The 14,007-nt window shown below is 43.3% G+C and overlaps 1 protein-coding gene across 2 annotated transcripts; it reads left to right on the forward strand.

Annotated features, from left to right (window-relative positions):
- The first annotated feature begins 204 nt into the window (after nt 1-204).
- LOC141092383 (uncharacterized) lies at nt 205-12,419 on the forward strand. Of its 2 annotated transcripts, none has more exons than XM_073578490.1 (2): nt 205-1,116; nt 8,978-12,419. In XM_073578490.1, exons 1-2 carry the CDS (start codon nt 655-657, stop codon nt 9,140-9,142), a joined length of 627 nt encoding a protein of 208 aa, XP_073434591.1. In that variant the 5' UTR covers nt 205-654; the 3' UTR covers nt 9,143-12,419. The 2 variants fall into 2 exon arrangements, with proteins under 2 accessions (XP_073434591.1, XP_073434592.1); XM_073578491.1 differs by lacking the exon at nt 8,978-12,419 and adding an exon at nt 4,329-7,107 and having other exon boundaries at nt 210-1,116.
- Nucleotides 12,420-14,007: the final 1,588 nt, after the last annotated feature.

Raw genomic sequence — 14,007 nt, forward strand, 5'->3', positions numbered from 1 at the left:
TGGACCTGGAATATCTGGGAAAGACAAGCTATGCTTCGTTTGTAGTTTTTTTCTTATTTGTGAGGTCCAAGATGGAGTATGTGTTGACCTTTCTTCTGGTCCCTTAATGCCTGCTGTTCCAAGTTCCAGGCACTGGCAACCTTTGACCGTCAATATCAGCGTTTGATAACCGTAGTCCAGGGAACAGTGAGATGTGGCAATGATCACTTCACACACAGGCTCCAGCATGCAAAGTTGTGACTCATAAAACATTCCTGCGAGGCGAATAATCAGAAGGCTGGCCAGAAAAGTATTTAGAGGAAGCAGTCACTTCCAACTAACTCTTTACGGTCTAGGAAGAAAAGCCACTTGTCTTCAACAAAGAGAAACTTTCTGATAGAAATGTACCTTGAAAGGTAGGAGGATCATTTCATTATATCTTTGGACGCTTCACGAACAGAACACACAAGGAAGCGAGACAGAATCTACTGAAAGGTGAAGGTAACAAAGACTACGCATCAAGAAATTAACACAAGGACTGACTGTGAAGACAACCAACCAGTCAAAAGAAATGCGCACGCTTAGCTTTTAATTTAACATTTATTAGAATCAGAACTTGTGATTCTTGTCTTTAAAAAAAAAAAAAATTAATCTAAAACATTTCCGGGAGAAACAATGTCCTCGAATAAATTCAGAAGAGCCTATTCTCTCCGAATCCCAAGGTCTCCGAAACCCGCAACATTTCTGGACCCTTCTGGATTTTATGACCGTCTTGATGATACAGAATTTCAAGATGACCACCAAGGCCAAAATGAAGCCTTAGGAATTAAGGACAATAACAGCTTCTCTTTGGAAATTCCTCTGATCACCGATGCACCAAAACTTCATTACTGCAGGAAGAAGTGGAGTTCTAAGAGTCTACGGTTACCCAAGTCACGACCGGCAGAAGTAGAACTCCCGACATGTCCAACAGAAGAGGCGACGCAAGTGGAAGAAGATACTTTTGATTCGATCGAAGAAACGGAAAGACCTAGTTCATCTGAAGGGAGGAGGTTGTCAGATGACGATGAGAGCCATAAGGAAACAGAAAATGAAGGACAGAGGCAGAAGAGCAAAAAGATGAAACAGTACAAAAAGGTAAGAGGTTGTCACCACTCTGATATATGGGAAAAAATATTAATCAGACTAAGGGGCGCAGTTGACCATATAAATCGGACTGAGATCGGACTGCAATGCTTGGACTATATGCAGCTGTGACGCTCAAGTCAGTAGAGCCGCCGGCCAGTTCGGGCATTACAGCCCGATCTCTGATTTATACAGCCATTTGACTGCGTCTTAAAGTTATGTTTTGCACTTTTCCCTTATTTTTTTTGTGCTTGACTACTGGAGGTTGCATATAGACATATAGGCTGAGCGCCAAAAGGACACTCAACTTCGGCTGCAGGCAAACGGTATAGGTGCAAATTAAGCAACATCGGATCTGGGTTCAGCAAGGCTGTAGAGTGACAGAGTCCCCAGTGAGCGCCACTTCTCTTTCAATTTGTCCTTCTTGCTATCAAAAAGCTATAGCTTTGTATTTTTTTCAGTAGTGTTGGCTCAGTGGTTAGCACTGCAGCCTTGCAGCGCTGGGGTCCTGGGTTCAAATCCCTCCAAGGACAAGGAGTTTGCATAGGTTTCCTCCAACACTCAAAAGACATCCTGATAGGGAATCTAGATTGTAAGGCCCAATGGGGAGAGTGATGCTAAGATATCGCTATATAAGCAAAACACAATAAATATGACTTTCAATCTCTTTTTATTACTTTTTTTAGGCGGCAAAGTGACTAAAAAACAGCAATTCTGTCATTTAGATTTTGTTTTCTTGTTGGGGTTCACCGTACGGGACAAATATTATATTTTATTAGTGTGCATACTTACACACACTAATATTATTTTTAGATTTTATTTACAGAAACATATGTAAAAATACAATACTAAAGGGGGATTGTTTGAACTTTTATATATGTTTCTGTATTTTTTTTTTATATATATTTTTCTTTTTCTTTTTTTTCTTTTGTAGTCCCCCCTTGGGGTCTTCCACTTGTGATTACTGGAATAATACACTGCGATTTCAATGTATTGTAAAATTATTAATCTCATGGCAAAGACGGATGGTATTAGTAGGCGTCTTGCTGTTGTAACAATGCCATCAGCAACTCACAATCTCATTGGGGGGAAGGGATGGACGTTGGAAGAGAGACCCCCCTCATTTCCGGCCTCCTAAATGCTGCAGTCAAAAATTACAACTTCATCTAAGGGGTTATACTGTTGTACTCGGAGATAGCTCTTGTTGCAGTCGTTAAACTCAGGTGCCGACTGCACAGCACAGCCTGTACCTGCAATGTATGAAGCGGGCTCAGCTCCTGAACCCGCTCAATATATGCAGTGTACATAGAGCTGGCTTTGAAAGTAAGTTTGTAGTGAAAAGGGCAAAGTTTCCAGACATCTGGGAGACAATAGCACATTTATTCCTCCCCTACAGAAGGCTTTCAAGTAAAAGTATACATTTATCTAAACTATGCCATGTATATGTGGCACATTACTTGCGGTTTATGACTATTTCACGTCAGCATTTTTTATGATATCCTCTTCCATGGAATCTATTTCCTACGTTAGTTGGTCGAATTGATGAGAATTCATCTTTGACCTCTGAGCTCGTTGCCACCTATCTGGGAGAAGCTCGATGACCCTTGAGCTCAAATAAAATTGATTTTTATTAACTCAATTTGTACTTTGTCCTATTAACTAATGAAACATTAACAGGGACTTGTCTCATTTCGCCCACACGTATTTAGATCAAACATTTCAGCCTCGTGATCAAATAGATGTCGTCTCTGCAAGTTATTGTCGGTAGCCCCCCACGCCCCCGGACACACTGCATTAATGTAGTGTGAACACGGCCTTGAGGTTCTCCCCCATCTGTCACAATGGTGGAATATCAGAGCTGAAAGCTCCTCACCCCAAACACTATGCTCTCCTCATGATGGCACTCCTCCTCATATGTCCAAGGCTGTGTTTAAATAGAATGTGTCATCAGAAAATGGCCTGTTGTTCTATTCAGGTATTTATGTTCAATGTATTTAAAAAAATATATATATATAACTTTTTTTTTCCAATTATTCACATCACTCCGAACATTTAAAAATAATCAGAACTCCAACAAATGTCTGTAGAGAAGACATTTATGGTAATTATAACAGACAGAATTACAATGAAAAGTAACATTTCTATATGCAGTATGTGGCACGGGATCCACCATTCACAATAGGTGATGGCACAGCTCACCTCCTCCTGTACAATGACTGATAACATCTCTATATACAGTAGATAACACAGGATCCCCCATTCACAATAGGTGATGTCACAGCTCACCTCCTCCTCCTGTACAATGACTGATAATACTTCTATATACAGTAGATAACACAGGATCCACCATATACAATAGGTGATGTCACAGCTCACCTCCTCCTGTATAATGACTGGTAACACCTCTATATACAGTAGATTACACAGCATCCGCCATACACAATAGGTGACATCAGTGCTCACCACCTTTTCACAACATCTGAAGATGGGAGTAACACTTCAATGAGGACAGGTCACCATATCAAAAGTGTTCCGATTGTTCTCCTATTTAATTCTCGCTGCTCCCTTGAGAATTGTGTTTTTTGCTTTTATTAAATTTTCCCCAGGGTTCAAGAGCTACAGGCCTTTTTATTTAGTGCCTATTTTTACGGTATTCACCTCGGGGGCGTGGCTCACAGGATCGTCTGGGGGTGTGTCTTTAGTCTGCTCCGCGTTATTAACTCGTGAGACACACCCCTTTGCAAACGCCATAAAAATTTGCACTAAATACAAAGGTTCATATCTCTGGAACCATATGGCGGATTTAAAAAAAAAAATAAAAATGGAAAACTCAGTTAAACAGTAGAAATAAACTAAGTGGAAAAACTGGCCACTTTTGACCTGATGCCAAATCCCCTTTAACTTGTATATTCTTCTCTTTGAAAAAAAGTGAAGGGTTTGTATAATACAGTAACATTCCCCCTGTCACAACAGAACTATTTTTTTTTCAAGAAAGCCACAACAGCGCATTCATGCCATATATCTTGAGATCAAATTTTATACATTTTTTCCTAATAATTGTATTTATCCTATAAATCCCTAGACACATATATAAAAAAATATATATTTCATGTGACATAGTTGTCACTTTATCATAACAGAAACTTTGACCTATGTACCCAACGAGCCGATGATACAATCAGCACATTCCTAAGCTTTATATATATATTTTTTTATGTTTGCAGACAATCGACCGGGCGTTCCGCCGAGGATGGGTCTCGTTCATCTCTAACCTCTATACTATGTCGCTCACAAGAACATCCCAGGACGCCCCCCATCTGATTAAGGCTTGCTAAGCGCAGCCGCCAGAATCTACCAACATCAAAACCCCACGGGCGTGGAAAGACTGAAGCCTATACAGCTGTATGAATCTACAGGTTGTGTCCAAAAAGAGACTTCCGCACAGGAAATGCCCCAACCAAGGACAATGAACCACATGAAGAAGACACCAAAAATTCTGGCACTAACTTTTCCCATGGAAGAAAAGATCCCTTAACGATAACAATCAGCCGTCATTCTAAGATAATCACTGAGTTACGGGTTCAAAAAAATCTAGACAGGGATAAATGCATTGTACATGATCCTGGACTGAAGTACGTAAGTGCGCCGACACCGGTGTGAAGACCCCCGACCACGTGCAACGTACATGATCCTGGACTGAAGTACGTAAGTGCGCCGACACCGGTGTGAAGACCCCCGACCACGTGCAACGTACATGATCCTGGACTGAAGTACGTAAGTGCGCCGACACCGGTGTGAAGACCCCCGACCACGTGCAACGTACATGAGCCTGGACTGAAGTACGTAAGTGCGCCGACACCGGTGTGAAGACCCCTGACCACGTGCAACGTACATGAGCCTGGACTGAAGTACGTAAGTGCGCCGACACCGGTGTGAAGACCCCCGACCACGTGCAACGTGCATGATCCTGGACTGAAGTACGTAAGTGCGCCGACACCGGTGTGAAGACCCCCGACCACGTGCAACGTACATGAGCCTGGACTGAAGTACGTAAGTGCGCCGACACCGGTGTGAAGACCCCCGACCACGTGCAACGTACATGAGCCTGGACTGAAGTACGTAAGTGCGCCGACACCGGTGTGAAGACCCCTGACCACGTGCAACGTACATGAGCCTGGACTGAAGTACGTAAGTGCGCCGACACCGGTGTGAAGACCCCTGACCACGTGCAACGTACATGAGCCTGGACTGAAGTACGTAAGTGCGCCGACACCGGTGCGAAGACCCCTGACCACGTGCAACGTACATGAGCCTGGACTGAATTACGTAAGTGCGCCGACACCGGTGTGAAGACCCCTGACCACGTGCAACGTACATGAGCCTGGACTGAAGTACGTAAGTGCACCGACACCGGTGTGAAGACCCCTGACCACGTGCAACGTACATGAGCCTGGACTGAAGTACGTAAGTGCGCCGACACCGGTGCGAAGACCCCTGACCACGTGCAACGTACATGAGCCTGGACTGAAGTACGTAAGTGCGCCGACACCGGTGTGAAGACCCCCGACCACGTGCAACGTACATGAGCCTGGACTGAAGTACGTAAGTGCGCCGACACCGGTACGAAGACCCCCGACCACGTGCAACGTACTTAAGTCTGGACTGAAGTACGTAAGTGCACCGACACCGGTGCGAAGATCCCCGACCAAGTGCAACGTACATGAGCCTGGACTGAAGTACGTAAGTGCACCGACACCGGTGCGAAGACCCCCGACCACGTGCAATGTACATGAGCCTGGACTGGAGTACGTAAGTGCACCGACACCGGTGCGAAGACCCCTGACCACGTGCAACGTACATGAGCCTGGACTGAAGTACGTAAGTGCACCGACACCGGTGCGAAGATCCCCGACCATGTACATTGCTAAGCCTATGAAAACTATTCTCTTGCAGTTATTAGATTTCCAGAGCTGGAATCGTTCATAACAAAGCAGCAGCATTTGCAATTCTACCAAGTAATTTATTTCTTCAATAATTGTATTGTCATTGATTTATTAAAATGTGCCGTCTTAGCTTTGTAATTTAATTTAATATTAAAGATGTAAATGATGAAATGTTTAATTTTATTCTGCCGTAAACTGTGTTATAGTTATGGAATTCATGTAATGTAATTTAAATGAGAACTTTATTATTATTTTTTTTTTTTTTAGAATTAATATAGTATGCCGTGGTATATTATTTTAAGGGTACGCCACTGAATACTTTACGTGAAAAAAAAAAAATAAGTATGTGGGTTGTGAGGACTGAAAATGAAGTGTAGTTTGTGGTAGGACTATAGTCTGGGACGTGGTAAAAGTCCCGATAGTGTAGAATGGAAGGTCAGTTTTATGCTTCCCAAATGTTCGGACCTGAACATATCGGGCTGTTGAGTTTCGGGTCAGTGTATCCACAGCCGCTCTGCATATCAGGCCTTACGCCTCTTGAAACCTAAGAATTAGGATTTATCTGACTCCACAATACAGTACATAGGAAGGCATCATCATCCTGTATAACGCCACTAATTGGCAGTTTTCTGTGTGCACTGTGCATAGGCAGAAATGTGTATACACTGTGCATAGGCAGAAATGTAAATTAGCAACGCTCCCACATAAGAAAATGCCGCCTTAGTATTATTATAGTGATATTTGCACTACTGCAACATTACTGATGTCCTTGTGTGAATAAGAAAAAGAATGGGGTACGCCGAAATCAGGTATTATGAGGGATCATTCTGAGCTAAAAACAGGTCTGGTCACCCCCCATGGGCAGTGAAACGCATCCTAAAGGACGCAACAGCACTGGAATTAGCTTTGAAGAATCGACCTCTCTCATTATAGTATCTGGATTAAGACACAGCGATTACCGCCAAAAAGTGGTTTTTTTTTCAGCATTGTATGAAAATTACTTTAGATGTAATATGAGAACGTGCTGAATGTGCAAAATAAAGAATGGCATTTAAATCCACCTTTGCTTTTTATTTTTTTTATTTTTTTTTTGTGGGGGGGGGATGGGATTGAAATGTAGTTGCTTAGTTTAAAGGGAATCTTTTTGCTTGGGACTATTGTGCAAATATATATGGGGTCAGGGAAAAAACCCGCTATATCAGAAATAGCAGGAAAAGTTCGCTAAACGTCACATACCGTTAGATCAAACGTTTCATTAAAATCAATACTTTATTGAAAAACACTTTAAAGGGGATCGCCAGAGAAAGCAAGTTATCATCTATCTACAGGATGGATGGCAACTTACTGATCGGTGGAGTTGGGACCCGCAAAGATCGGCACAATGGGGAACTTTTTTCCGCTCTTAGTGCACATGCTCGGCCATCGCTCCATTTATTCCCTATGTCGCCGCACTCAGCTTTTTCCGGTAGCCCAGTAGAGAAATATTGGAGCGGGTGATCAGGAATCCGCCCTGTGGCACCAGTTTGTAAGTTCCTCCTTGGGAATAAAACAAAAAAAATCAGTTGTGACCTCCATCTATAATAATGTCATTCACAGACTGGTCCCTGTGAAAGAGGTTGTCCACCTTCTCAATCCCTGAGTTTAATAATACCAGCTGAACTGCATCACTTGCGCTCCTTATGACCGGTCTATTTTACTTTTATCCTGAGTTTAATAATAACACATACCCCCTTTGGTGCAGTATAGGCACTGGCTCTCCGAGGGATGGCGTAACATTATGTCACGCAATCCCGGCTGCCAATCTGCATTAGCTTCACTCTCCCCGTCCTCGAACAAATCACATACCTCTGGAGGAAGTGAGGGAACAGCAGCTCTGTTTTCTGCACCAGATAGACTTCTATTCACATTTTGAAGTCACAATATGTGTGTGTTGCCCCATGTTGTTCTCATGGAGGGAGGGGTGCATGCCGTGACTTCATAACTAAAGAGCGTGCGTTGAGGCCTGGCTGACACTGGTAAGGAGATCAATGCCGTAGAGGGGATTTGGAAGCCAGCAAAGGACTGGCGGGGAGCCACGGTGGTATGGTTGGATCTCATAAATTGCCAAAATTCAAATTAAATAGATTCTCCAAATTTTGGGAAATTTGTGGAAATTTTATTAGCTTACAATTGCCTCGCTCATATTTAGTCTTATATAATTAAGGCAACCTTGACTTACTATTCATTCAAAGATGATGGTGTTGGCACTGAGCCCAATTGATCACTAGCAGAAAGACCATTTTTTTCCAAGGTGAGCAAGACTTATTTTTCCAGGGTCTTATTTCGAGACTCCATCCAAATTATTAATCTACTCTCTTGCCTTCAAACCATTTCCTGCTATTCTATATACATTTTATAAAACTGAACGCCATATTCAATAGGTGGTCTTCCAAACAAAAGCAACTGTACAGGTGGATCACAGGTTTTTCACTCTACTACATATCATAAAATCATATTTGCTTTAGAAGCTGCTGCCTGACATTGAGCTTTTCTTGCTTGCTTGTAATTAGTAAGCTTCAGTACGACTCTCGTTTTCTTATTCCCAGAAGTGCTCAATTTATAGAGTTGCCATATTGATATTACGGTGATCTAGGTAATTCGAGGTCTGTGGTATTGTCTATTGTAGACGGAACATGGTTTCGCTTTACGACGGTGGTGGTAAATTGGACGTGTTGTAGCTTGAAACTTCCGTAACCTGAGAGTCTATTATATCTTATACCCTACGAATGTAATAAAAACTAGTTTTTCTAAACTTTATTACAAGAGAAAATCATAATTTCTAGTGAACCCAGGTCATTATTCAACCTTTGTCCTGAATGTCTTGTAAACTAATTTGTGCTTCGGTGGTGTCCTCCTCGCTCGTCAATATCAGATGTGATTTTATATTACAGGAAAGAAAATGTGATCATCCGGAGAGAATTGTTGCCATCTGCTGGTACAAAAGAAACGAGAGTCTGAGTATTTGTGTAAGTGACAACCCCATAGAGATGTCAACAGCCCGCTCCTCAGCTCCACCATCGTGGTTACATGGACCAGACTTACCACGACAATCTTAATTAAATTAATCTAAATTGAGTCTATCCCATATTGCGAATCATATCATTAAGGATTGTACCGCTTATTCCTTTCAATCAAACTTACAGGAGTTTTCTGGGCGAGATCAGAGCATAGCTGCAAGGATTGTGCTGGTTGTTGAGATGTGCCATGTCTCTAAAAACCCATGTACACATAGAAATGTGCACTATACGGAAAGACGTATTGGGACAGCTAAAAATTACACCTCCAGGAGGTTTTATGATCTCCCATTCTGAACCCATAGACATTAATATGGAGTTGTTCCTTCTCTGCAGTTACACTCTCCTAAGGTTTTCTAAAAGATGTAGGAATTTTGGCCCTTTCATCCAGAAGACCATTTGGGAGGTCAGATCTTGATGTTGGAGGAGAGGTTGGGTTCGCAATTTCCGTTCTATTCATCCCAAAGGTGTTTGATGGGGTTGACGTCAAGGTTCTTGTCCGTCAGGTCATGTTCTTCCACCAAACTCTCCCAATCACGGCCTTTATGGACCTTGTGCACTGGGCACAGTCATGGGGAACCGAAAAGGGCCTTAACCAAGCTATTCTCACAAACGTAGAAGCTACAATTGTCCAAATTTCTTGTATGCTGATGTATCAAGATTTCCCTTCACTGGACGTGAAGGATGGAGGTCAACCCTTGAAAAACAAGTCCATAGTTTTATCCCATCTCTACCAAACTGTACAGGGGGCACAATGCAGTCAGGTAGGTAACGTTCTCCTGGCATTAACCAAACACCAGGTAGAAAAATGTGATTGGTCACCACACAGAACACGTTTCCTCCAGAGTCCAGTGACTTTACAACACTCTATCCGACGCTTGGCATTGTGATTGGTGATGTAAGGCTGCATGCAGCTGCTCGGCCATGAAGCTGCCGGTGGGGGCACAGTATTTGTGCTGATGTTAATACCAGAGGAGATCTGGACTCTGCAGCTATGGAGTCAGTAGAACGTTGATGACTTTATTGCTCTCTGCTCCTCATCACTCGGCCCCCCGCTTTGTAACATTATGGGGTCTCCACTTTGTGGCTGAATTGCTGCGGTTCCTTACTCTTCTCATTAATATCACTCACAGGTGATGGAGGAAGATTTAGAAGGAATAAATGTCATGGAAGGACTTGTTACCCCGGTGGCTCCCATTACAGGACCGCGCAGGTATCAGTTTGCTCTGCACCACCGGCCGTTCTGTCACGTTATGAAAGGCAGGCGGCTTGGTGGGTGGTTGAAGGTTATACACGGGGGAGAGGGACCGGATGTTATATACTGAGGGGGCGTATGGCTGAATGTTATACACCGGGGGAGCGGGGGGGATGTTATACACCACGGCAATAGGACTGAAAGTAGAACATGAATTCAATGACTAAGATGAGTAGCCCAGTAGGTTTATTTCAGTAGTGTTCCTAAACAAAGCACATTGGACAGAACAATGATCCCGGAACGTACTGGTGAAACCGTCCAGGATGCGACACCCTTGGCGCACTCAGCCCACGGCGTTCTGTTATGGCTGGGCGGGTTACAATACTGTAGGAGGCAGCAGATGTCAGAGAACATTGTGTAAGATGACTGCACAATTCTTATGTTCCTATTAGCATAAAACACAGGACTATAATTGCAACAAGACGCCAAGTAACAACAAGGCAGGAAATGAAAACAGCAATTAGCTAGAAATGGACAAGTATAGGATGAGCCAGAGGACAAAACCTTTATAAGATGTTACATAATTATGTGCTGTGAGAATAACAAGCGCTGAAAATTATTGGGATGGAGCTTGAAGAGTCACGGACAACAAACCTGCCTGTTTCACCAGAAGAAGCCAGTACATGAGAACCGAGTGATAACCGGCCAAAAAGATGTGTAAGAGGAATTTCAGAGAGAATCTTGGTCTAAAAAAAAAAAGAGGATTTATCCTCTTCCGTTCTGGCACGGAGACATAATTTTGTCTGTCAACTGTTTCAGGAGACTTTTAGTATAAAAAGTTATTTGTGTACAAGTTGAATAACTGCATTTCTGGCAATTATATGACATGTATCCTGTATAATCTAGCACTAGAAGCTGTTATCTTTGTTTTGTGTTCTGCTACTTTCTCCCGGCAGTCTCTTCCACCTCCATAGACTTTTATAGGCAGCAGGTACAATTGATCCCTCACCAGTTCCCACCACCTCCATAGACTTTTATAGGCAAAACGTATCATTTGAGCCCTCACCAGTCCCCACCACCTCCATAGTCTTTTATAAGCATCAGGTATGATTTTATTCCTTATCAGTCCCCGTACTGAACACCTAATGTTCGGACACAGACACCGAAGATGGACTTCACCAGGAAGTCCGTGTTACTGTTCGAGGTCGGCTGACCGAACACCCATACTGTTTTTTTTTTTAAAAAATAGTTAAATAATTTAAAAAAAAAAACGGTGTGGGGGTCCCCCCCCCATTTTTGACAACCAGCCTTGCTAAAGCAGGCAGCTGGGGGCTGGTAAGGAGCAATGGATATTGGCCCCCCTCCAGCCTAAAAGTAGCATCCCGCAGCAGCCCAGAAAAGGCACATCTATTAGATGCGCCAAGTCTGGCGCTTTACCCAGCTCTTCCCACTTGCCCTGTAGAAGTGATAAGTGGGGTTAATATTTGTGGGGTTGATGTCACCTTTGTATTATCAGGTTGCATCAAGCCCACCTCTTAAGGGCCTGTCACACTAAGCGATATCGCTAGCAATATCGCTATAACGTCAGGTTTTTGTGACGTAGCAGCGATATTGCTAGCGATATCGCTGTGTGATACTTACCTCTGACCGGCTCCCCCGCTGATTAGCGCTAATCGCGCGAGAACGTCCTGGACCGTTTCTCGTCGGCCGCTTCCTGTGGCGCCGACAAGCGACGCGTGGACACAGGCGGGAGGACGTCAGGATCGCCTCGTCTGACAGGTAAGTAGCGACCACCGACTGCTGCTATGTCGCTGGTGAGATCTGCCTGTGTGGCAGCTCACTAGCAACCACTTAGCGATGCACCAGCGATCCTGACCGGGTCATATCGCTGGTCGGGATCGCTGGTGCATCGCTAAGTGTGACAGTACCTTTAGTAATGGAGAGGCGTCTATAAGACACCTATCCCTTACTAATCCTATTGTATGGTAACTGGGTATTTATGTAATGGGTATTTTATGTGTTCCATTTTCAGCTGACCTCTTTTGTATGGTTTGAGGCACCAGTCTTTTATTATTGTTGAATTGTATTGATTTTTAGTTGTATAAATAAAATTGGTTTATTTTATTGATTGTTTTTGAGAAACACTTCTTGATCCTGATATGTTGAATAGACTGTAAGATCAATATCTTAGGTATGGTATATTGTTGTTCTTTTTTAGTTTTATTACAGGAGAACGAGTACTTCAGTGGAATAGGTGTTTGGTGCGTATAACTGTGTTTTAAAAAAAAAAGTGCGCTGTTTTATTTGTAATAAAGGACTTTATTCTTGCTCTTTATTTACCATATAACTATAGGATTAGTAATGGATAGGTGTCTTAGACACCTATTACTAATCCGTGGGCTTGATGTCACCTGATAATACAAAGGTGACATCAACCCCACAAACATAAACCCCATTTGCCACCTCTACAGGGCAAGTGGGAAGAGCTGGGTAAAGTGCCAGGATTGGCGCATCTAATAGATGTGCCTTTTCTGGGCAGCTGCAGGCTGCTATTTCTAGGCTGGATGGGGCCAATATCCATGGCCCCTTACCGGCCTGAGAATACCAGCCCCCAGCTATCTGCTTTAGCAAGGCTGGTTGTCAAAAATGAAGGGCGGGGGGACACCACGCCATTGTTTTAAATTATTTAAATAATTTTAAAAAAAACAGCGTGGGGACCCATTTATTCTTGATAACCAGCCTTGCTGAAGCTGACGGTTGCAGCCCCCAGCTGTGAGTTTTGCCTGGCGGGTTATCAAAAATAGGAGGGAACCCACGGTGTTTTTAAAATTTATTTAGAGCTCAGGACCCGGATAATGAACGCACCCATCAGCAGCTCCTGCTCTTGCTGTTATTAGGGGCAGCAGGTGTCAGATGATGGGAGCTGTACTGACCGGAGGGAAACTTAAGACCTCCGATCACAGCTGAGCGCTCACGCTGTCTTTTGACAGTGTGGGAAATGCGGCTGTCTGACTGGCCGGGATGGTTTCACCACCGATCAGAAGCCGTGTTTGCCGTGTTGTCATGCACATGACACCGGATGGCCCCCGAACTTTCTGTAATTTAGCGGATTTGCCAATAAATCTGCTATAAAAACGCTAAAAATAAGCTTCCCATTCATTTCTATGCATTTTTCAATTTTTTGTGCATATTGATGCGTTTTTTACCGCGAAAAAACGCAGCATGCTCATTAATTTCACGGATTTTTCCGCATTTCTGGCTATTTCTATGGGTCTGGAACCGCACGGAAAAAAACCGCATAAAAACAGCGAGGAAAACGCGCAGAAAAAACGCGCAGTTTCTGGGAAAGGAGTCCGGTTTTTAAGCAGAAATTTTCTGCTACGTGTGCACATAGCCTAACAGTTCGGCCGAACACGAACATCCAGGCGTCCACCCATCTCTACTCACCAGTCCAAAACACTGTTGCAGACTTTTACAGTCAACAGGTATAAATTTGACCCCTCCCTGAAGACAGAGCTGTAGCCAGATCTGATCATTTTTGAGTGAATAATCTGTGCGGGACAGTAGTGACTGACAAGTAGGGAACGAGGCATTTTTCTCTAATTAGGTACATTACAAATTTTCTTTAGTTCGCCCCCTCTGTTACATTATGATTAAAAATAATTATAGATGGAGTTCCTTTTCAACCTTTTTTCCTCCCGCTTGCTCCAAT

This window comes from Dendrobates tinctorius, unplaced genomic scaffold (assembly GCF_039654945.1).
Source record: "Dendrobates tinctorius isolate UK_male_01 unplaced genomic scaffold, ASM3965494v1 ptg000059l, whole genome shotgun sequence".
Classification (NCBI taxonomy): Eukaryota; Metazoa; Chordata; class Amphibia; order Anura; family Dendrobatidae; genus Dendrobates; species Dendrobates tinctorius.

Coding starts and splice junctions, on each gene's coding strand:
- LOC141092383 (XM_073578490.1), top strand. CDS start 655: ATGTCCTCGAATAAATTCAGAAGAGCCTATTCTCTCCGAATCCCAAGG. Junction 1,117..8,977: donor AGATGAAACAGTACAAAAAG/GTAAGAGGTTGT, acceptor TTTATATTACAG/GAAAGAAAATGTGATCATCC.